The 21,757-nt window shown below is 40.4% G+C and overlaps 1 protein-coding gene across 1 annotated transcript; it reads left to right on the top strand.

Annotated features, from left to right (window-relative positions):
- Window positions 1–1,940: 1,940 nt before the first annotated feature.
- Window positions 1,941–15,096, top strand: SERPINB2 (serpin family B member 2). The gene is made up of 8 exons (XM_037509691.2): window positions 1,941–1,973; window positions 5,630–5,806; window positions 8,005–8,124; window positions 10,423–10,551; window positions 11,054–11,171; window positions 12,932–13,074; window positions 13,692–13,856; window positions 14,179–15,096. Exons 2-8 carry the CDS (start codon window positions 5,639–5,641, stop codon window positions 14,581–14,583), a joined length of 1,248 nt encoding a protein of 415 aa, XP_037365588.1. The 5' UTR covers window positions 1,941–1,973; window positions 5,630–5,638; the 3' UTR covers window positions 14,584–15,096.
- The last annotated feature ends 6,661 nt before the right edge of the window (window positions 15,097–21,757 follow it).

The following is a 21,757-nucleotide window of genomic DNA, read 5'->3' as shown; positions in this document are numbered from 1 at the left end:
CAGGGGACGGAGGCTGAAAGGGGAGAGAGACCTAGAGCAGCAAGGGGTAGCATGTACAGACACTCACTGAGGCAGCGACCTACCTACTAGTGGGTTAACTGTCCGTGGTGAAAAAATGTTTTCTTTTGTCTCATGAAGGAACTTAAGGGTAGGAAGATCAGTGTTGAGGGTGGGTTTGGATTTTTTCTCTTACTTTTTTTAAAAAAAAATCTTTATTAAAGTAACATTAGTTTATTACATTATATAAGTTTCAAGTGCACAGCATTATAAGCCAACATCTGTATACACTACACTATATTCACCACCCAAACTCTGGTTTGCATCCTTTGCCATAAAATTGACCCTTTTGACCTGATTTACCCACCCTCCTTTCCTCTTTCATTCTGGCGACCACTGATTTGTTCTTATAGTCTAACAGTTTATTTTTGTTTTGTTTGTTTATTGGTTTTGCTTCTTTATCTTCCCCATAGTACTGAAATCATATATGATTTTTCTTACTCCATCTGACTTATTTCACCAAGCATATCTTCTAGGTCCATCCATGTTGTTGCAAATGGCAAGATTTCATGTTTGTTGGCTTGTTTTCATAGCTGAGTAGTATTCCATTATGTTTATATACCACACCTTTATCCACTCATCTGTTGATGGACATTTAGGTTGTTTCCTGCTCTTGGTTATTGTGAATGATTGAGGTCTTTTTCTTTAAGTGACCTGACATCATCCAGCAATTAAAAAAAAAAAATCTGGTAATTTGTCTTGCTGTTAGACACAGATTCTGAAGACTATACCTATACTCTTGCCCTTCTAGTAGTAATGAGGGTTGTGGGTTAAGTAACCCTGGAGATCCTATTAGCAAGGTTGTGGAGAGCATAATATGGTTCTGTGGACCCCAGTCAAGCTGAAATGAGCTCAGGTGGACTTTCTTCATTGACACCCCAGAGAGTTGGCAGAGCTTGTGACACCAGCTTCCTCTCTGTCCCTTTGTTGCACTTCCTAAAACACAGGAAAGAGAAACCGTCTTCAAAATGTGTTACACTTTTCAGTGAATGCTAATGATGGGGCACTTTCAGACTTAAGTTTCTTTTATCTATTTTTACCCCCCCAAATTTCTTTGGCTGTGTCTAAATATATAGTAATTTTAAATCAAGGTTTGAAATCATAATATCCAATCAGCACCTATGATTTTTACCCAGTTATAAATCAACTAAAAATACTCAACTTTTACTAAAAATCAACTAAAAGTGAATTTTTACTGCTTAGTAAAGGATTAGATGTATTTCTAATGAAGGCCAAACAAAAACCTCTTTGGGTGTGGCTTGTTCCAGGGGATTAGGGTGGAACCTGGAATTATTTAAGAAATCATAACAAGAAAATGTCAGACAACTTTAAAATTAAAAAAATACACATATAGAAAATATAATGAAGAAATATAGAAAAATAGAAATACAGAATAAAAAAGGATGTTTTGCTCTTCTTTTCCATGCCTAAGGAGTTTCTTGGGGGCTGCCTTGCTCAAGAGAGAAACTATTCCATTGTCTCTTCATTGTAACAAGCCCACGGGCCATGACTGTGCAAGGTAGGAGGAATATTCTAAAATTTGGTAAATATCTTTAAGCACAGGTGTAGAAGAGGGTGACTTAAAACTGGGGCTGGCAGACTTGAGCTGATTTTAACAGGCATGTATAGATATTGCTAAATTCTTTGGTTTCTGAGTGATGTCATCCTCCTAACCAATTTCCTAAATGGTGCCTAAGCAGGCAAACACATCTTTATGATGTCTTTCTGGTGAAATGTTGAATCACTCCAATCACAGATTAGAAAGAGAGAGAGAGAGAGAGAGAGAGAGAGAGAGAGGAAAAAAAAAAAAAGCTTTGTGGGTGGGTCAGAGCTTTATAACCAGTCCTCACCATGTCTCTACTCCAGTAACTCCTGGAGGATTCTGCCTGTCATCTAACACCTCAGAGAAAAATAAGGTATTTCAGCCATTCCCATGGCCATCTCTATGAAATATGGTTTCATTTCTTTGTCGTCTTTTGTACCAGTATTATTACTATTTAGAAAATTTAAATGTGGGACAGTCTTAGAGGATAAGTAAAAATCTAGAGCTGTTTTCTTTGTACATTTGTTGGTTTGCCTGAAAAGATTTTAGTTCAAAATTTTAATGAAATGCATAGCAAGGCTCACTCTTGAATCTCAGTAGTTGGAAAATATCTACATATCATTAACAAAATCAAAATGTATATTCAATTTGTGATTTCAAGGCTAACATATGTATATTCTTTGCTAGCTAGTGTTTTGACACTGACTTTGATGGAAATTGCGAGATCAATTGAAATGTACTAATTTAAACAATTGAAAGTAATCTAAGAATGGTATATAATGTAATTAAAATATAAAAGATGAACTCAGTGTTCATTTAAAGCAATGAGAAATGGCAGAAATTAAACAGTATTCTGGCTTGGATCATTTCCATATCAGAATATATTTACTAAATTTAATTCAATGATTTGTCTGTTTAGTGAAAGAATCAGCTAAACTGGCTGTTGAAGTGACTGAAAACTCTAATCTATAATTTAATCACCTACAGACAGCCAATTATTAGTTATGAAAGTCATAAAATAACAGAAGTTGCCTTTAATTTTGTGTTGGGGGGAATGTGGTTATTCTGGGTGGCAAATTTCTTTGGAGCTATTGTTTTGTCTTTATTTTCATTAATTTAAAGGGGTTAATATCAAAATAATTTGCATTGTGAGTCACACACAGAAAATTGTTCTAAATGCCACAGCAGAGTCAGATATAACACCAGTAAGCAAGAAGAGGGACTGTGTTTCTATGCCTGTGCTCTTTGCCAGCTGTGCCAAGTTTCAGTGGCACATTTGTCAACCTGTGTTACAGGAATAACACGGGCATCACGGAGCCCCATGATAGTTTTCCACCCGTTCTTCCCAATGGGAACAGCAACCATTAATTAGGAGCATACATTTTGGAAGTTACTGAAGTTGTATAACTTATAGTGTATTAAGAAACTCACAACAGGTGTTACCTGTTCTGGGAGATTCTGACACTTGATGTCACTCCGTGATTTCAGTTTTGCACATTTGTAGGCAGATTGCATCCAAATGTAAGACGTGGACTTGTCCTGGAATCAGGAAACACTGGCTAGGTATGCCTGCACAGATTTCTAGAACCTTCTCAAACCTGTGAGAGGTGTGTAGGAAACGTGCCAGGCTTGGAGTCAGAAGGGATTCAGTCTTGGCTGTGCAGTCTCCATTTCCATAGTTTCAATGGTATAACAGGAATTACTAGACTTTACTAGACATGTAATGACACAGACTAAACAAAATTAGACGGCTGAACGAGGTCAGTAACTGCAACACAGACTTCAGACATTCATTCTTCTGTTAAATGCAGCTAATTATATTAAGAATAAAAGTTAGACTATTTTTAAGAGGTAAATACATCTGGGACCATTGAGTCTTGTTCTTATTTACTGTTTTATTTCCTTATAAATCTGATACCCTAACTTGGCATTCAAAGTCCTCCCTGCTATTTTGTCTTGATACTTAAATTTTCTTAGTGTCAAAGGGAAGATTATGCAGATTATTATAAAGGAGTCAGTGAAGGAAAAGCCTGCATTTACTTTTTCTGACCCTGATCTCTATTCAGAAGGGAATAGAGAAATATTTTAAGTTGTTCATTTTTGTTATTTCCAAAAAGTTTTTGAGATAATTTACCAAAAAAAAAAAAAATACCTGTTCAATAAAATATAATTATATATATGTAATTGTAAGGTTAGTTTTAAATTGGTGGGAGGATGAACAAACAAATTCTTGAATTGATCTAGTCTTAGTGATAAGGCAAGAAGAAAAATAGTGATTTATTTTTTTACTTAATAAGCCTCTCAGGAGCATTAAAGACTGATGAGCTTCCTCTTTGCGTTCCTTTTTTCTAGCACTTCCTAAACTAGTGACTTGCTTAAGCTCTTCCACATAATACTGAGGTTAGACACCAGCCCGTGAGGCAGTGAGGGGTGCTGGAGAGAGTGAGTTTTTGAAGTACACCTGCTTGAATCCTGCTCCGTGGCATATAAACAGCGTGAGCTTGTCCAAGCTACTCCACCTCTCTGCACGTAAGGGCGTAACCTACAAAACCTGCAGAGCCCATGAAGATTAAACGGGGAAGCAAAAATTGCTGGGAGAATTTCAGGGACAAGTTTTGCTTAATTTACTATTTTTATCTTAATAAAATGCAGCTGGGTGGCATTTCAAATAAGAGCTTTGAAGGCACATTATAATCGCTTTCTTGAAAAGAAGAACTCAAGAATCAAGTGATCGCAGCAGAAGTCGCAGGATCAGGGAGAGAAATGATCACTGGCCCTTATTGGGCAGCTCTGCGAGTGAGCCAAGAGCACAGTTGAACGTCAGTTAGCATCTTGGATCCCTCCTGGCTCCTCCCTCCCCAACTCTGGGAAGCTACGGTCACAAGAAGCTTCCTGTAGGATAATGAGCGCCAGCGTCGTTTGGTCTATTTATATATTTTGATAATTATAGGATGTGTTTAAAGTCACTATGAAAGCATAACACAGGGTAGGGGTGCTTCCTGGGTAGCTCCCGCAGGCACCCACACATGCCTTGGGTGTGTCCAACCAGGGGCTGCATGTGGAGCCTTTGGTCATGGAAGGTGTGTCTGCCACCTGCCTTCAGATGACTGATAGCATGTTTGTTTCTCATGCCCATGTACCTGCAGTGTTGCCTGGCAGTGACTCCCTGCTAGGGTGGGTGGGGCAAGAGTAAAAGATGTCACCCCAGCAGTCCCAGTGATAACTCCTCAGGATATGAAGCAACTTTCTAGTGAAGTTGTGGAATGTGTGTATGTAAGATGCGGTTACAAGAGGTGGGGGTAGACAAAAAATACCACCCTTAGATAAGTCCAGGAAATTTGAAAGCGGATCAACCATCTGTGCATATTTGGGAGTATGCGTATTTGCACATATATGCGTGTGGTGTGTTTGGATGAAGAACAGGTTGAGAGCATGACCCTGGAATCCACCCACCTTGTTTCATTTCCTGTCCTACCTCCTATGGCTGAGTGCCACAGTCACTGTTCTTATCTTATATGTGGGGCCATCTGTAAAATAGGGATAGCAATGCCTACCTCATAGGGCTCGGGTAGGAATTTAATGGTTAGTATAGGTAAAATATATAGAACAGCATCTGTTGTACAGTAAGAATTCAGTAAATGTTAAGATTGCTGATTGCTGTCATTATTATCATTATGCGGAGTGCTAGCAAGTGTCACTACTTATCATGTAAATGTTCTCTGTATCTCAGGACTGGCTATATAATATTTAGGATCCAGGGCAAAAGGAAAATGCAGGGCCCCTTGTTTAAAATCACTAAGAATATCGAGCTGGTGATGGCACAGCTCCCTCACCAAGCTTGGGCCCTTGCCGGCTACGTAGGTCATGTGGCCACAATGCTACCCTGCTCTCTGCCGCGTGAACAGAGGAAGAACAGGGACAGAGCACCTGCGCTGTGCTGGGCACAATCTGTTGCGGTCTGCTGACATCACCTGAAATCCGGAGTCATCTCTCAGAGCCATTTTTTTCCTTACCTTCCTGTTCTTCTAGGTTGAAACGATGGAAGAACTTTACGTGGCCAACACAATCTTTGCTCTCAATTTCTTCAAGCATCTGGCAAATACAAGCGCCTCCCAGAATATCTTCTTTTCCCCATGGAGCATCTCCTCCACCATGGCCATGGTCTACCTGGGAGCTCGGGGTAACACCGCAGACCAGATGGCCAGAGTGAGTTTCTGTTTTTGTGTTGCAGTAACATTGCACAATAGCATGATGTGACTTTCACACGTGCCTTGTTGAGAATCAGCATGCAAACACATGGCATAAAGTCCAAATTTATCCTTCCCCACACCACTGCCCCCTTTTCCTGATTGGCCATGTAGACAGTAAGTTCTGATAAACTCCACATTTGGACTGAAGGATTCCTGATCTAAGCTGCACAATAGCTGTGGTCTGGGGTCCCTCGTCTATTACAAGGTGAGCATCATTTTATGTCATCACAACACAAATTCCTGAGATTCAAAGCTCCAAAACAGCCAATCCATGAAAACCTCAACCGTAGATCGCAGAAAGGAGAATTGGGGTTTCTTAACTGCAAGGTGGAAATAGTGAACAGGGACAACATCCTACACTTGAATCATACAATGTGTGTGCAGTTCAAAGTCTCTTGCATGCCATTCTCTTCTGGTTTGAAGGCAACTCTTCCATTTGCAGACAGAAGGACGGGCACCAAAATGGAGTGCCTCTCCTGGGTCTCCTGAGGTTTCCTCACTCCTGGCTCAAGCGGTTTCCTTTTGCTGTGCCCTGTTTTAGGATCCCCATTCATGTCAAGATTTCCTCCTAAGGGTTTTAAGAGAGTGTCATGGAAAGAAAAAAGAAAATCATCTCAGAGCTGTGGTCACACCACTCTTGTAGGTGTCTGGGAGCCACGAGTCTTCAGAGGGCCTCAGCCACCTTAGCGAGGGCCTGTTACCCGAGGGGGACCTGGCATGCTCGCTGGCGTGCCACATCCTGGAGCGGGGCACATGAGGTGTCTCGATGCCAACGCTGCTCCCCCCTTCCTTGGAGAACAGACACAAGCCCAGTCGGGGACCCTTCGGATGAGCCCGGGGCCTTGAAAATACCTTGAACTACTTTGGCTTTGCCCGGGAAGAGTCCTGTGGGAATGATTTAGCGAGTTAAAAATTCACGTGGGTCTGTTATTTCCTAGCCCAGTGCCCCAGAGGCAGCCATCATGAAATGAAAACTCGTTCACATTCTTTAACACGAGCCTTGGACACGAGTGCTCCCGGCACAGGCTCTGGTTTCGCACGCACGAGCTGGGCTTTCAGTCACACCAAAATGCCACAGGCAACTCTCGGGTTTCTGTGAGAATTGTATCTGAGTGTGTCGATAGAGATCCTTCCCAGGTACGTGGTGACCCATTTCAGATGGGCCTCGCTTGATGTCGTTCCGAGAGCACCCTGGCCCCGCTCACACAGGAGGGACCCGAGGAACGCGTTGCTGCTGTGCTCATGGTGGTTCAGGGGTGGAGACTTAACACCAAAATGCAATTGTGTAACCCCCTGACACCAGCAGCATTTTGTGACACAGCTTCCCTTTTATTTTCTTAGGAAAATAGAACCATCGAACTGCATAGAAATCTCCAGGAACCGCCAGAGTCTTGATTTTTAAAATGGAAAGGAATCTGGAGCAATGTATTTTGAGAAAAATGACAAATGAATTGCTCTTTTAAAGTAGAAATCTGGATTTGATAAGAGAGGAAAATGAATGTATTCGTCCCTCTGGACATGATGTAGCCTCTCTGTGTCTGGAACGTGCTTTATCACGTGGGATTTATGCCAAGATTTGGATGGTTTTCTTATGATTCTGTGGCACATCCAGATTTTAAAATTCAAAGGCAACTCTGGTTAATTTACTACTAAAAGGAAAGAAGAGAGACTCTTTGGCTGTAAAAAAATGGACTTCGGAACAGATCTATTTGTATCCGATTTGTGCTGCATGAGCAAAGGTGTTTAAGCCGCGTCTCACTTTCTCACGTGCAAAATGAGAATGAAAACGCATCACTCACAGGGTTGTTTTGGAAACTAAAGATTGTAGGTAAAACATTTAGCAGCAGCAGTTGTTAAAAGTGCTAATACTTCTTAGAGCCTTTGCCAGGGACCTTTCTATGAGCTTTCTAACTGCATGTTTGTACATGTCCACTATGATAAAGCTTGAGAATATAGCAGTGGCTTCCTATTTCTATTTTATGTGCTACCATACCGCATTTCATGTATTTTGTGAATCAAATTGAATTATAGTGACTTTCTAATTTCAAGTACCAAACAGACATAGGACCACTCAGAGGTGCCTGATAGCCATTGGTTTACATGTAAAATAACTTAGCCTGATAATGCAACCCTTTCCTCTAATTCCAATTGTAGGTGCTTCTGTTTAACAAAGTTGGAGCCTATGAAGTGACCCCAGGGACCCCTTGGAACTTTACCGGTTGTGAATTCACACAGCAGATCCAGAAGGGCACTTATCCTGATGCCATTTTGAAGGTACTGACTCATTTTTCATATTTTTATCATTGTATTTTATTTCTGGAATCTTCTTGCCTTATAATCACAATGTCAGACAGGGAATCTTCTTGCTTTAAAATCACAATGTCAGGGGCCTCCCCTGGTGGCCCAGTGGTTGAGTGCTGGGCTGCAAGGCTGCCTGCAGCCTCTGCAGCGCTGGTTCGATCCCCGGTGAGGGTCCCACATGGAGTGCAGACCTCTCCTGCTGCCTGCTGCTCCCCTCAGCAGTGTATTTCATCAGTCTGCCTGTTCTGCTCCCTGCTCTGGCTCTGGTGAATTCTCTCACCCTCCCTCGCTTCTGAATGTGCCTAGTGCTTGTATAAATAAATAAATCTTTTAAAAAAAAATCACAATGTCAGGCAGGGAACTTCCCTCACTCACAGAAAGAAAACTAAGGCTCAGAGGCCTGAAGTAAACATCTCATAGCCACATGGATAAGGAAGGGCACAGCCAGAGAGCAGCCAGACTTCAGACTTTTGGGCCAAGATTGTTTCCAAATCCTAGCAGCATCACTCTGCCATTGGTTGGGTGTGTGTTATTTATTTACTTAAAAACCATGGTAGAGACTCCTAGAATATATGCAGATGGATGCATTTTCAGAGGGGAGAGGCTCAGGAGAGACAAATACTTGAGGAATGAGAAAAATCAGGCTTGACGACTTCATGGAAGGTGACTAACCCTCAAGCATCACTCCCAACTCTGCATCCATCCATGCATCCATCTCAGGTGGTAATATCTTTTATCAATACTCTATTTCCTTAAACACCAGTTACCCAGCTAAATAATAGCAACTGTCCTGGATGTACACCTACTGTCAACCATCTTCTTGAGTTAGGTTATGGGGAGATATCTCCCATAATGCTCTTTTTGGGAATAGTGATGTCCTGTCTGCTCCTCCCCCAGGGGCCATGTCTAAAGGAGTTGGAGAGCACCATTCTGTTTTTGAAATATTTTTTATTGAGTTAATGTTAGTTTCCATTGTTGTTTGCATGATAGAGTGTGCGCTATGGCACCAAAGAACTTAGAGTCCACCGCCATAGGGAGAGAACAATTCAATGTGGAGATTGACCAAGTCTCCTGGGATTTTTAAGAGCCCACCTGCAGGGCCCTGTTCTCTGCTTCACATGGTCACTGTTGTTACCCAGCCCTGCATCTCTCGAAGTAGGTTGAGGACTGAATTCCCCTTCACTTTTGTGGTTTTCCAAAGCCGTGGGTTTCCACACATCATCTGCCTTAATGACAAGATGGAACTTCTAGAAGTGATTTCAAATTTTTAAAGAACATTTCTGAGGCAGCATTTTAAAAAATTAAAATTCTTTAGCAGTGTTGAAGTTTGGGAAACTGAAAAGAACGCTGCTGTCTTCTAAGATGTTGAATACTGCATGATAGAAGTCCAATCCAGAGACAGGGCAAAATTTGAAAGAAGTCATCTTTTTGTAATTGCATAAGGGGCCATAATTAATAATATAGGGGGAATATTCTACAATGCACACTCTGGCTTCATTCTTTTTATCCTTGGACTGCACTTACCAAACAAAACTGTGCTTACAGAAAAACAAATACGTTAATCTTGCCCCACTGTCGGCAACTCCCAGCAAGACTAATTGTCTTACACGCCTTCTGTGGTCACGCTTAGGGGCTACCAGGTCCACATACATGATTACTTTTCACAGATGAAAAACTGAGATTTTCTTCTTGGAATCTGAGTTTAGAATTCCATGAAAGTTTAATATGTGCCCCACTTCAATTTAGGAGGGAAAAGCAAAACCCCAGATGAGGTAATACTTCTGTATTATTATTATTATTACTATTTTTTAGAGGTTTATTTATTATTTATACAAGAACCGGGGTACAGACCCGATGCATGGGAGGGTGAGAGGATTCACCAGAGACAGAGTGGGGAGCAGAACAGGCAGACTGATGAAACACACTGCTGGGGGAGCAGCGGGCAAGACAGGAGAGCTCTGCCGCGCCATGTGGGACCCTCGCCGGCTGGCCAGGATCGAACTGGTGCTACAGAGGCTGCGGGCAGCTTCACAGCCCAGTGCTCAACCACCTGCGCCACCAGGGGAGGCCTTATAGTATTATTTTTAATAAGGACGTTGTACATTAAAGCTAACAAGACAGTTTCTAAATTGTGTCTCCTAAAATGCCAGGAGAAGAGTACACATGAGTACAACGTTCTATTATTGCAATGAAAAGTCAAAGCACTGTTTAAGAAACACCTTGTTTCTTGGTATTGGCTGATCTAAAGATCATCTCCCTTCTATCTTTAAGGCACAAGCTGGAGAGAGAATTCATTCATCCTTCAGGTCGCTCAGCTCAGCAATCAACTCATCCACAGGGGAGTATTTATTGGAAAGCACCAATAAGCTGTTTGGAGATAAGTCTGCGGGCTTCAAGGAAGTAAGTGAACCCTGTAATTGAGATGGCAGGGCCCCAAATCTGTGAGGAGCTCACTTTCAGGGCTGTTCTCAAGGGCTTATTCAGAGAGTTTGCCACATGCACCCCGAGGCCATTGAGGGTATGGGGGGCGGGGTCCTTCTGTCCTGCTTCCTCTCCCTGCCATGAAAGTCCCACTTGCAGAACCCGAGATCAGGAGAACACGACTGATTTCTGGAGCCGTTCTCTCCCAAGTAGACTCCACTCTTATTTCATGTCTATAAACAAAGAATGTTTGCAACAAATAGAGTTGGAGCCAGAGAGTGGGGCAAGGGAGTCACAGAAGGTTTCTAATGGCATCATCTCTCCTTGCAGTCCCTGCCCTCCCCCAAGAGCCAGCCTCCACCTGTACCCCCATATCAGGTCCCCTAATCTGGATAGGAACTTTGCAATTTACAATTGCACCAAAACTTGTTCAATAGATATTCTATGTAACCTTTGGCTTTTGTTTTGTTTTATGTTAAAGGAATACATGCAACTCTCTAAGAAATATTACTCTACAGAACCCCAGGCTGTCAACTTCTTAGAATGTGCAGAAGAAGCCAGAAGAAAGATTAATGTCTGGGTCAAAACTCAAACCAAAGGTAAAAAACTAAGGGAATACTTTCTGTTCTTTCTATTTAGAAAGCTCATCTGTTTTTTAAAGCCACCCTTAAACTTCTACTTTTCCTGGTAGATAAATGGGTTGATTTCTAAGAGGAAAAACAAATACAGAACTATTTAGGTATTTCACAGGTTTAGGAGTTGTTAGGATTGGAAAGGTCCTGGAAAGCATTATCCCAACTCACCGTTCTCTGGCTGTGGACCACCACAAATCTGTGCCCCGGGGGTAACTGTCTCTACCAGGATCCACTACCAGTTAGTGGTGAAACTGGTTTCCTTCTTCAGATCCTTCAACTAACTCTGAAATTCTTCATTTGGTGTTTAAAGAGTTTCCGGACTTAATACAAAACCAATGGATAGTCTTATGTTTATAATATTGTTTCAAATAATAGTTGAAACAATAGTTTGGTGTTTTGTTTTACCACCAAATGGGAAAATTCTATAGAGCTAAAAAAAGAAATAGTTTCTCTAAAAATAGCTGAAATGTTTTAGCGTTTCACTTCCAGTATGGATTTTTTTTTTTTTTTAAGTTACTGTACTGAAATGCTGACAAATCCCTAGTACAAGGAAAATAGGGAAAATAAGGATTATAAAAAGTGAAAGTAAAAACAAAGTGCAAAATTAAGGAGACACATGACAGCTTTGCTTTTTGAAAGTACCGTGAATCATCTTTCTCCTTAAGCATTTGTTGAGTGGCTGTCCATCAGTTGTATCGCCAGAATGCCAAATAGTCACGGAGGCTAATCATTTTACCACATTTTAGAGTAATTTGAGAGAATTTTTAGTTTTATTGGTTATGATCAAATTTTTGTCACATGTATCATATAGTTAAATGAAACATTAGTAGATTTCAATCGTAAGCAAGACTTTTAGTTGCATGGAGGATATAATGAGTGGAGATACGGAACTGGTGAGACTGCTGCTTGCCAGCATGTGAGCTTGGGAATCAAGCTTACCAGCATTGTGACCTTGGGAAGACCTCTAGCTTCTTTCACAATGGTATCCTTTTGTGTTAATAATTCTAATAATTGTCACCTAATAGAGTAGTTGAGAGGATTAAATAAAAGAATGTAGAGGTTGAAATGTTGCAGAGGGTGTTCACTATAATTGGGCATTTCTTAAATCAGCTTTTCAAAAAGCCATCACACTTGGATGTTATCATTTCTGGGGCCATCTCTGGCTCATTTATTAACTCTATTTGTATTGTCATAGTACTTTGCTCTACTTAGCTTAATTATAGAACTTATCACATTGATTGACAATTGATTTTGAAGGTCTCTGCCAGTGTTCTCAGCCCCCTCCAGGACAACTCCTCTCACCTCTTAGGATAGGGTTGGAACAGTTTCTCCCCAATACTGTTATCTTCCTAAAAGACTTTTTTACTCCCTTCTGAATAAAAAAGCTTTGTGAAAACAATATAAAAGAAAGTGAAAAATCTCCTTTCCAAGTTTGATAGTAATTTTAACATTTAACTATATTCTTTCTTCATTTATCTTGAATTTTATAAACCACCTGAGAAATATAGTCTGAGTTTTTCCTCATGCTTTTATTGAATCTAGGGAAAAGTTTGAGCTTCAAGATCAACATCTCTGTAGAGCTTGACAAATGTGGATGCTGAGTTTAATGGCAACTCAAAAGACTCAAGAAATCATAATAACTTTGCAATTTTTTTTAAATAATAGATTTTATTTTTATATTCCCCTTAACCACAAAATCTAAACATGTATCATGTCATCTGCAGGTAAAATTCCAAACTTGTTACCTGAAGGTTCTGTTGATGTGGATACCAAGATGGTCCTGGTGAATACTGTCTACTTCAAAGGAAAGTGGAAAACTCCGTTTCAGAAGAAATTAAATGGGCTTTATCCTTTCCGTGTGAACTCGGTATGGGACAGCAAGATGAATTTTCCTAACATACATTTTAGGACTCTAGACAAAACAGAAAAAGAAAAATTAGGGCCCACTGGTTAATGTTCTTATATAATTCATGCACATTGGACAATTGATTGATTCTTTCAAGCTACAGAATGTGACTCATTAATTTTCTGAGAGAAAATGTGAGTGGTGATGAAGAGCATGGGTTTTATAATTACACAATTCTGCATTCAAATGTGGAATCTCCATTAAATGATGCTACTCATGTTGAATGCATTCCATTTATTGATCAATGAAGATGAGATAATAATAATATCCAACTCAAAAAGATGGAAGGATTTGTTGATGTTTTGCAGGTTTCTTTGCCCTTAGTAGGTACTGAACAAATATTTTAGTACCATTATTACTATGATTATTCTCTATCTTATTAATAATAGTAATTGATCTTGAACTGGTACCATCTAAGAAGATCACAGCCATTGTAAGGATACACAAATAATTTACTTCATGGATTTTTAAAAACTCTATTTCTTCAACTCTAAAGCACAACCCATTCCATGTAATTGTAAACCTCTTGACAACTTGGCATATATGTACTTTCATGTATTACTTTTTCATAATTTTAGACTCAGCGCACACCCGTGCAGATGATGCATTTGCAGCAAAAGCTGAACATTGGATACATAGAAGACCTAAAGACTCAGATCCTAGAACTCCCCTATGCTGGAGGTGTCAGCATGTTCCTGCTGCTTCCAGATGAAGTTGGTGAATCGTCCACTGGCTTGGAGTTGGTAAGGCATTCCAACTGTAATTGCTTTAACTCTAGATAATCTTACTGTTATGATAAATAAGTCTATACTTTAGGAAGTGGTGCTCAGTTCCTCTCAGAAACATGTGAATTTCTTGATAGTAAACGTGGCCATGTGTCAGACTTTCATTCAAAACCTTGTACTGTGCCATACGTGCTACCATTTTGCAAAATTTTCACCATCTATTAAATGTTCTATCACCCACAATAAAGTTAAAGTCAGGGATTTTTAACATTAGCTCTAAAAGTTGTTTTCTTTCTTTTCCAAGCGCTCATTAATTTAATTTTATTTTGGGGATTTGTAGCTGGAAAAAGAAATAACTTATGAGAAGCTCAACAAGTGGATCAGCAATGACACGCTGGCTGAAGATGATGTTGAAGTGTTCATACCCCAGTTCAAATTGGAAGAGCATTATGAACTCAAACCCATTCTGAGCAGCATGGGCATGGAGAATGCCTTCAGCAGGGGCGAGGCTAACTTCTCAGGAATGTCAGAAAGTAATGACCTCTTTCTGTCCCAAGTCTTCCATCAAGCCACCGTGGATGTGAATGAGGAGGGCACTGAGGCAGCTGCTGGCACCGGAGCCGTGATGACTGGGAGAACAGGACACGGAGGCCCACAGTTCGTGGCGGATCACCCTTTTCTCTTCTTCATCATGGACAAAGTAACCATGAGCATCCTGTTTTTTGGAAGATTTGCTTCACCCTAAAATGGAAAGTCTCTCTGTTTGCATAGGATGTTATAAGCCTCAGAATTGCTAACAATGTCAAAAATTTGGAGTTTCTTTTTTATTATTATGTATTTCTGTTTCTCTGAGCAGCTTCTACTAGATACTAACTACAAGTACAGGAATCACTAGACAGCTGTCAATTGTAACATTAGAACCCTTTTAATCATTTGACCCCCTAAATGGGAGTATTATTTAGTTAGTCCTTATTATTAGCTTATTTTATAGTGTTAGCCTTTACTGTATTATTTATTATTTTATATAATGGTTTTGTATTGTTGCTCACTGTCTACTTAATGTAACTGGCACAATTACAGAAACAGGTGAGCAGTTATTTTTCTGTGTAAGGAAATGCATGTACTTACTCTGATAATGAAGTTTGTGTAGTGCGCTTAGACGCCCTTCTATAATAAGAGCCTAGAAGAAAGAATTGAACAACAGGCTAATATTTGTTATGTGCCTTTCTAGCACTTTGTGTCATGAAGATGTGTTGCATCTTGAGTCAAAATTGCATCTTAAGTAAAAAAGATATAAAAAATAAACATGTTTCCTCACAACCAGTTGTTTATTGACATCTCTTTAGGTTTTAAGAGTATAAGACCTGGGCCTCCCTCATGGCCTAGTGGTTAAATCTCAGCGCTATTACCACCATGGCCCAAGTTCAATCCCCGGCCAGGGAGCTGACCCACAGGGCACAGCAGACCTCTCCTGTCTCACCTGCTGCTCCCCTCAGCAGTGTACTTCAGTCTATCTGCCTGTTTTGTTCCCCACTCTGTCTCTGTGAATCCTTTCACCTTCCCCCCCACACCTCTGGCTTACACCCCAGTTCGCTACATAAAAATAAAATCTCAAAAAAAAAAAAAAAAAAAAGCATGAGACTTGCCATCACTTGGTTATCCCAGGAATCAGGCATTGTGGGTGACTTGTGTTTAGACACCTGCCCCCGCAAGGAATCAGAATAAAGGCATGGAGAGAATAACTGACTTTATTGCCAAAAGCCTGAACATTAGAGGAGAGGTGTGGTTTGTGAAAAACTGTTTAGAGCTGCCTTCTCACAGCTGTGCAATGCACAGCAAGTCAGAATAATCTGGGTCAGAGTCACTTGGAGTCTCCCGTGTGTACACCTCAAGGGTAGCAGTCACCCAGACATAGAATCACTGACAGTCACTGAGCTGAGAGTTCAGAGGTGTGGAGATGCTGTGTGCAAGGAGGAGGGAAACACAAGTGGCCCCTTTTAAACACCTGAAAGCACTTGCTGCTTTTGATGGAATCAGAGGTGGAACGTAATTTAAATCCTGAGAACAAGGCAGAGTTGATGCTTAGAGAGCCTCAGTTGACTGCAGAGTCTGCCTGCAGAAGTTGACTGGATCCTGGGGATATCTTCTAGGCCCCACAGCCCTTCCTGGGGTGGAACGCAGGGATGGGTCCCTAAGAGTGTGGTGGCCGGTGAGGGGCCATGAGAGCTCGGCCTTCTGAATCCAAATCCTTGTCTTTACACTTACCAGTCATGTAACTGCAGGCCAGGAGTGGGGTGTCCTCATGCTTCAGTTTTCTTTCATTGTAAATGGATGAAATAATGCTTTTCTCACAAGGTTGCTATAATGGTTAAATGAATTCATGCATGACAAACAAAAGAATACTTAGCTTACAGAGTATTTATTAAATACTAGTCATTTTAATTATTGTCTGTGTCAGTAACAAAACGGCTGGTTTTGTTTCTTAGCTGGTTAAACATAGAATTCCAGAAAATTATATAGTTAATATTTTAAACCTTGAATTATGGTTTATTTCCTCTAATCAGACACTTGAAAATTATGGGTTCTTGCTTCTTGCATTATCCTACTTACTTTTAGATTCCTTTTTCTACGTACTTTAATAATGTTTCATTGAGCAAGGTGATAAGTATTAATTTTCTAAATCATTGTGAGGCTTAAAATACCCATATTTTGCTCTTATTATTGAGAAAGACTATAAATGCAGAATTCTAGGTTCAAAGCACTCTTCAGCACTTCAAGAGGATGCTGTTATTATCTTGTGGCACCAAAGTTGATCTTTGCCACTGATGAACAGAATGCTTTTTCATCTGCAAACTTGCATCTTGCTTCAGTTGTGGGAATATTGGTGACTTCCCTGGTCCCCATCCCCCCAAATTTAAGAAATGAGGTCTTTGGAAGGTAAGTAGGATTAGATTAGGCCATGAAGGTGGTGTAGCCAGTGCCCATATAAGTGGAGGACCAGGACTTCCTCCCCCTACCATGTGAGGACACAGAGGATGGGCAGCCATGAGCGAACCAAGATGAGTCTTCATGAAAAATAGAGCCCAGTGGGCACTTCTGCCAGACTTTCAGCCTCCAGAGCTGTGACAATAAAATTTTGTTGCTTAAGTGTCCCCATAAGTGTATTCTGTTTTCATTCCCTAACTGATAACACCACACCCACTCACTTATCTCTGCCTGGCCCTATCGACTTTCTTTTCTGAATTCCTACTCAATATTGATACACCTGGAATTCATCTGTCAGTTTCAAGACTTCTTTAATATCACATATATTTAATATCTCATATATGTGGTCTGAACATCAAACAGTATGCATGGACTAGAGCAAGGCTCTTCCTCCCAACCCTGCTCCCTGTTCCTTCAGCAGCTACCCCTCAATCCCTCCATATGAAATATATGAAATATATAACAACAGATCAACAAATTTGTGCTATCAATATGTTGTTACCCAGAGAGTATGACCAGTTGCTATTTTCATTCCCCTCCCCACAAAACTGGCATCAAAATAAAGCACACCCATGGTTTTACCTATGTAGACAGGATGCTTAGATATAGGATCTTAATTGAGAGGTAAGTGGGAAAGGAATCTGGAGAAGCGTTAGGGGAACATAAGTCAAACTTAGTCTGTTACTCTAAAGAAGATGAAACCATTTCTTGGCGTGTTCAACAGAATCTACGGTGATGCATTTAACACAACACAAGTCAGCTTCACTTACTTACCAGAGCATCTTTAGGCTGCACGGTGATGGCGTCCACTCAGGAAGAACAGTGCCTCTATCTAGAGCCTCCACATGCTGCTTTGTGCTAATAATAGTCTAGAGGCATCCTTGGGGAATAATATCTACAGCATGGTCAGTTGGAGTCATGGAATTTCCTGCTCAGAATTATATTCCCTGGTGAAATCCAGAGAAACATTCTGCTCTAGATTCCATACCAACATTCAATATTAAAAGCTGAACCGATTGATGAGATGCTTGTGCCTCCATGGAGAGAAAAATGCAGACTGCATGAAGTCAAGTCTTCCAAACATGTTCTAAATGAGAGGCCCCTTCTTCCTCTTCACCCCTTCTGGACTGTTCCTCCATGCCCATCCCTCTCTCTACGCCCTTCACCATTCCTCCATGCCCATGTGTATGGAAGTAGGAGGTGGAGCTATAACCAATTGCTTTTCTTTCTAACAAATATGGAGGGAGAAATGAAAGAGAGCTGGACAAGGGCTGCGACTGTGTGCAGAGCATTAACCCTTGTCCCTGGGTGAAGAGAATGTGCCCCACACTTGCTGGAGTCACACTTGAGGCTCAACAGTAACAGGCCACATGGCAAGAACAACAGGAGCAGTTGAACAGCAAATGTCCCATGGCATTATCAATTATTATTCCACCCATTTGAAGCTTTCTATTTCTGCTTCTTATAAAAGATCTGCTGGAGTAGAGCTCTCTAATTGTTGCCAGTTGGCAGAATAGAGGATACACGGAGATAGGCAAGTGTGTCATTCAATTTGTCAGGATTCAGGTCTCTACCTGTGGGCAGACATGGAAAATGCGGGTAGTTAAGTCATCCAGGTGAAATCTTAATCATCGTACTCTTGGTCTTTTTATTTGAGCTTCTGGCCAAAACAAACATGACAAGATGAGAATGTGAATCAAAGGGTGTGGCCAAGAAGAGGGAGGTGCTAGAAGTTCTGTTTTAAATTTCTACAGTTAGAAGTTACTTAACTCAGCCACAATCTTTTGCTAAAGGAAACACTTTCCAATTTTGCTCCCGCAGAAGAAAATAAGGTATTGTAAATATTTATTTGTTTAACATTTGTTTACGTTTTTCTTCTTTGTTTCATTGACTGATTAAATAACAAATGATTGGGGTGACTGCCAGACAGAAATAATAATAGTTCTACCCTTTCCCAAGAATTCAAGGGTTCTGTGTAATTATAATGGATGGATTTAATGGGCAGATCTGAACGTGATGTAAAGTTTTACTAGAAAGAGGGCTAATTTCCAAAGAAGTTAGAGAAATTATTTTACCAGGAACCATGAAACTATGAATGGAGTTTCTTCCAGTCCTGTTCCCTGACTTGCTATTAGTGTAGGCAAAGAGGCACAGAATATTATCTGAATTATTGAGCCAAAACCCTCCTAATCTTCGTAAGAGTGGACTTGACAATATTAATTTGATCCCAGTCATTAAAGGGTGAAATCAAATTCAAATCTCTACCCTGATCCCCACTCAACATTGCCTCCTCACCTTTCCATGAGTCATTAGCTTTCTTGTTTTCCATGGAAAAAATCTATCCCCCTAATCATTCACATTACACTCAGTCCTCACCACGAACACCCCAAATTATTACATCCCCTGGAGAAGAGCTTTAGGTAATATATCATGCTAGGAGGGAGGAGGTGACATTCCCTGATGTCAGAACCCCAAGATGGAGCAATATCATTGGTTTCCACGGGAGTCTGAGGCCTTGGGCATTCTCTGTGGAAAAGGGGATGAAAATCTTTCCCACTTTCTCCTTTTCATCATCATTTGTTTTCTTCTGTTCTTGCTCCGTCTTCACCCCACCTCTCTCTTTTACCAGGTGATTCTTAAAGACAGTGAGATACAAAGACAAAAACAACAGTATTCAGAATTCAGACAGGGATAGCAGTGCTGGTTCTGCTTTTAGCTTGCTGTGAATGTCAGTCAGCTCATTCAAACTCTCTGGGCCGTCATTTCTTTTTCTTTTTTTTTTTTAAATAATAAATTTTATTTTTATATTCCCCATACAATTGCAACCCCCCCATTCTGACCCCAATCCCTCCCCTCCCACCCCCCACCCCCCAAAAAGTGTCTCTGGTTCATAGTTTTTTGTTGATTTTGATTTTCACTTTCTTATAGTTATTCATTTTCCTGGTCCCTTATTTAAGTTTTCTAGATTCCTGCTATGAGTGAGACCATCCGGTATTTTTCTTTTTCTTTTTGGCTTATTTCGCTGAGCATGATCCCTTCCAGCGCCATCCATGTTGCTGCAAATTGCATGTGTTTATCTTTTTTGAATGCTGAGTAATATTCCATGGTATATATGTACCACATCTTCTTGATCCAGTCATCTATTTTTGGGCATTTGGGCTGTTTCCAAAGCTTAGCTATTGTAAACAGTGCTGCTATAAACATAGGGGTGCAGGTGTTCTTTGGAATTGATGTTTCTGTGTCCTTTGGGTAAATACCTAGGAGTGGAATTGCTGGATCATATGATCCAGCAATTCTCTGGGCCGTCATTTCTTAACAAACAAAACGTTGGAGCTGTACTAGGTTGGACGGTCCCTCAAGGTCCTTTTGACTTTGTGCTAGGAGTACCTGGAGCTCTGAAACTTGATGAGTGACCATCCTTTTCTCTCTTTCTAGTTCTCTTCAGCTCCTCCCTTAAGCTCATTTATAGACTGAGATACCAGTTTACATATATATGTTTATAGCGCCTGGAAACTGCAAATGAGCAATTCATTCTGAAAATGGCACAGTGATTCAGACCTAGACATTATAGTCTTCTCTGAAAAGACCTTTGTTCATTTCTCTATGGGTAAATTATTTACTATAGAGTCTCTTCCCAAAATTCTGCATTCTTTGGAAGGTAAGTGGGATTAGATTAGGCCATGAAGGTGGTCTTGGATGTAGCTAGAGCAAGTTCATTTCAGGGTAGGATTAAATTTTACCTATGACTGCTTTAGCACTTCTACCAACTTCTTTAAAAATGTGAAAGGGAGGAATGGTTCTTCTTGCCTGTTCTGGGCTACACCTAATATATTAATGATGATATTTAATGAGAGAATTATTGAGGCTGGAGATAACTGGATTTAATTTCCCACAAGGAATTTGTTCCTTCATTAGAGAGGATTGTTGTTTCAGGAATTTGTCACAATTAACTTAACTTTAGAATAACCACGAACTGTAAGTAAAATATAAAAATTCCAGGCCCTGTGATATAACTTTCTTCACCCCACCTGGTGAATAGCCTCCGCCATGGACTCACGCATTTTCCATTTGAATGAGACTCCTGAGTTCTAAAGAGACAAAGCTTAATTATGGGCAGTAAAGAAAACATTATTTAAATGACTATGGTTCTAAAGTCAATAGAGAGGTTGTTTGCAAGAGGACTTTGCATCTGCTGAGAAAGAATACTCAGGCAAGTTTCACATATTACATGAGGGTCTAGAATTACTGCAAAACTAGAGTTACTGCGTTTTTCTGCAATCAAATAATATTAGTCTGAATTACCATCAGTTTTTGGATTAGACAGCAGCACGATTTAGATACTGGGAAGTTGGGTATGTGTAGGCAAGACCAGGAGGGATTACAAAAGTATCACTGTGAATCCACATCATGATGAAACCAAATTCTGCCTGCACACGCCTCTCCCTGAGTCAACTCTTTGTGCCTCTCCCTTTGTTCAGCCACTTGACAGTGCTACCTCTTGACTTTGCTGAAGTTCATCATGGTCTTGGTTTCCCCTGGGCCAGGCAGTGCCAGCACAGAACTTGTTTCCTCAACACTGGCCCTGTGTAGGTGTCAGGCTTTGGAATTTTGTTTAAGTCATTTAACCAGTTTGAGAAATTATTTGGCTATAAAATGACAATAGATTTTTTTTTTGATTGACACCCAAGACTTAAACCCAAGACTTAAATTGAAATATCAGCTTAAGTAGATACGAAATTTAGAAGTTGAATTTAATAGCAGAAACCAAAAAACCAATAAAGCAAAACACCTGAGTTTGAGTTCTTTTGTTCAAGAAGATCAATTTCAGAGGGTCTCAAGTAAGTGAAAGTGAAGACTTCTCTACTTCTCCATGAATGTCCTCTAAATTACACATGATTTAAGTTTAAGCAAATTGAAAAATGGTGATAGAGCCC

This window comes from Talpa occidentalis, unplaced genomic scaffold (genome assembly GCF_014898055.3).
Source record: "Talpa occidentalis isolate TD23 unplaced genomic scaffold, MPIMG_talOcc4v2.1 talOcc4.13, whole genome shotgun sequence".
Taxonomy (NCBI): domain Eukaryota; kingdom Metazoa; phylum Chordata; class Mammalia; order Eulipotyphla; family Talpidae; genus Talpa; species Talpa occidentalis.
Note: the sequence above shows the minus strand (reverse complement) of the source record. Positions and strands in the feature narration are given on the sequence as shown.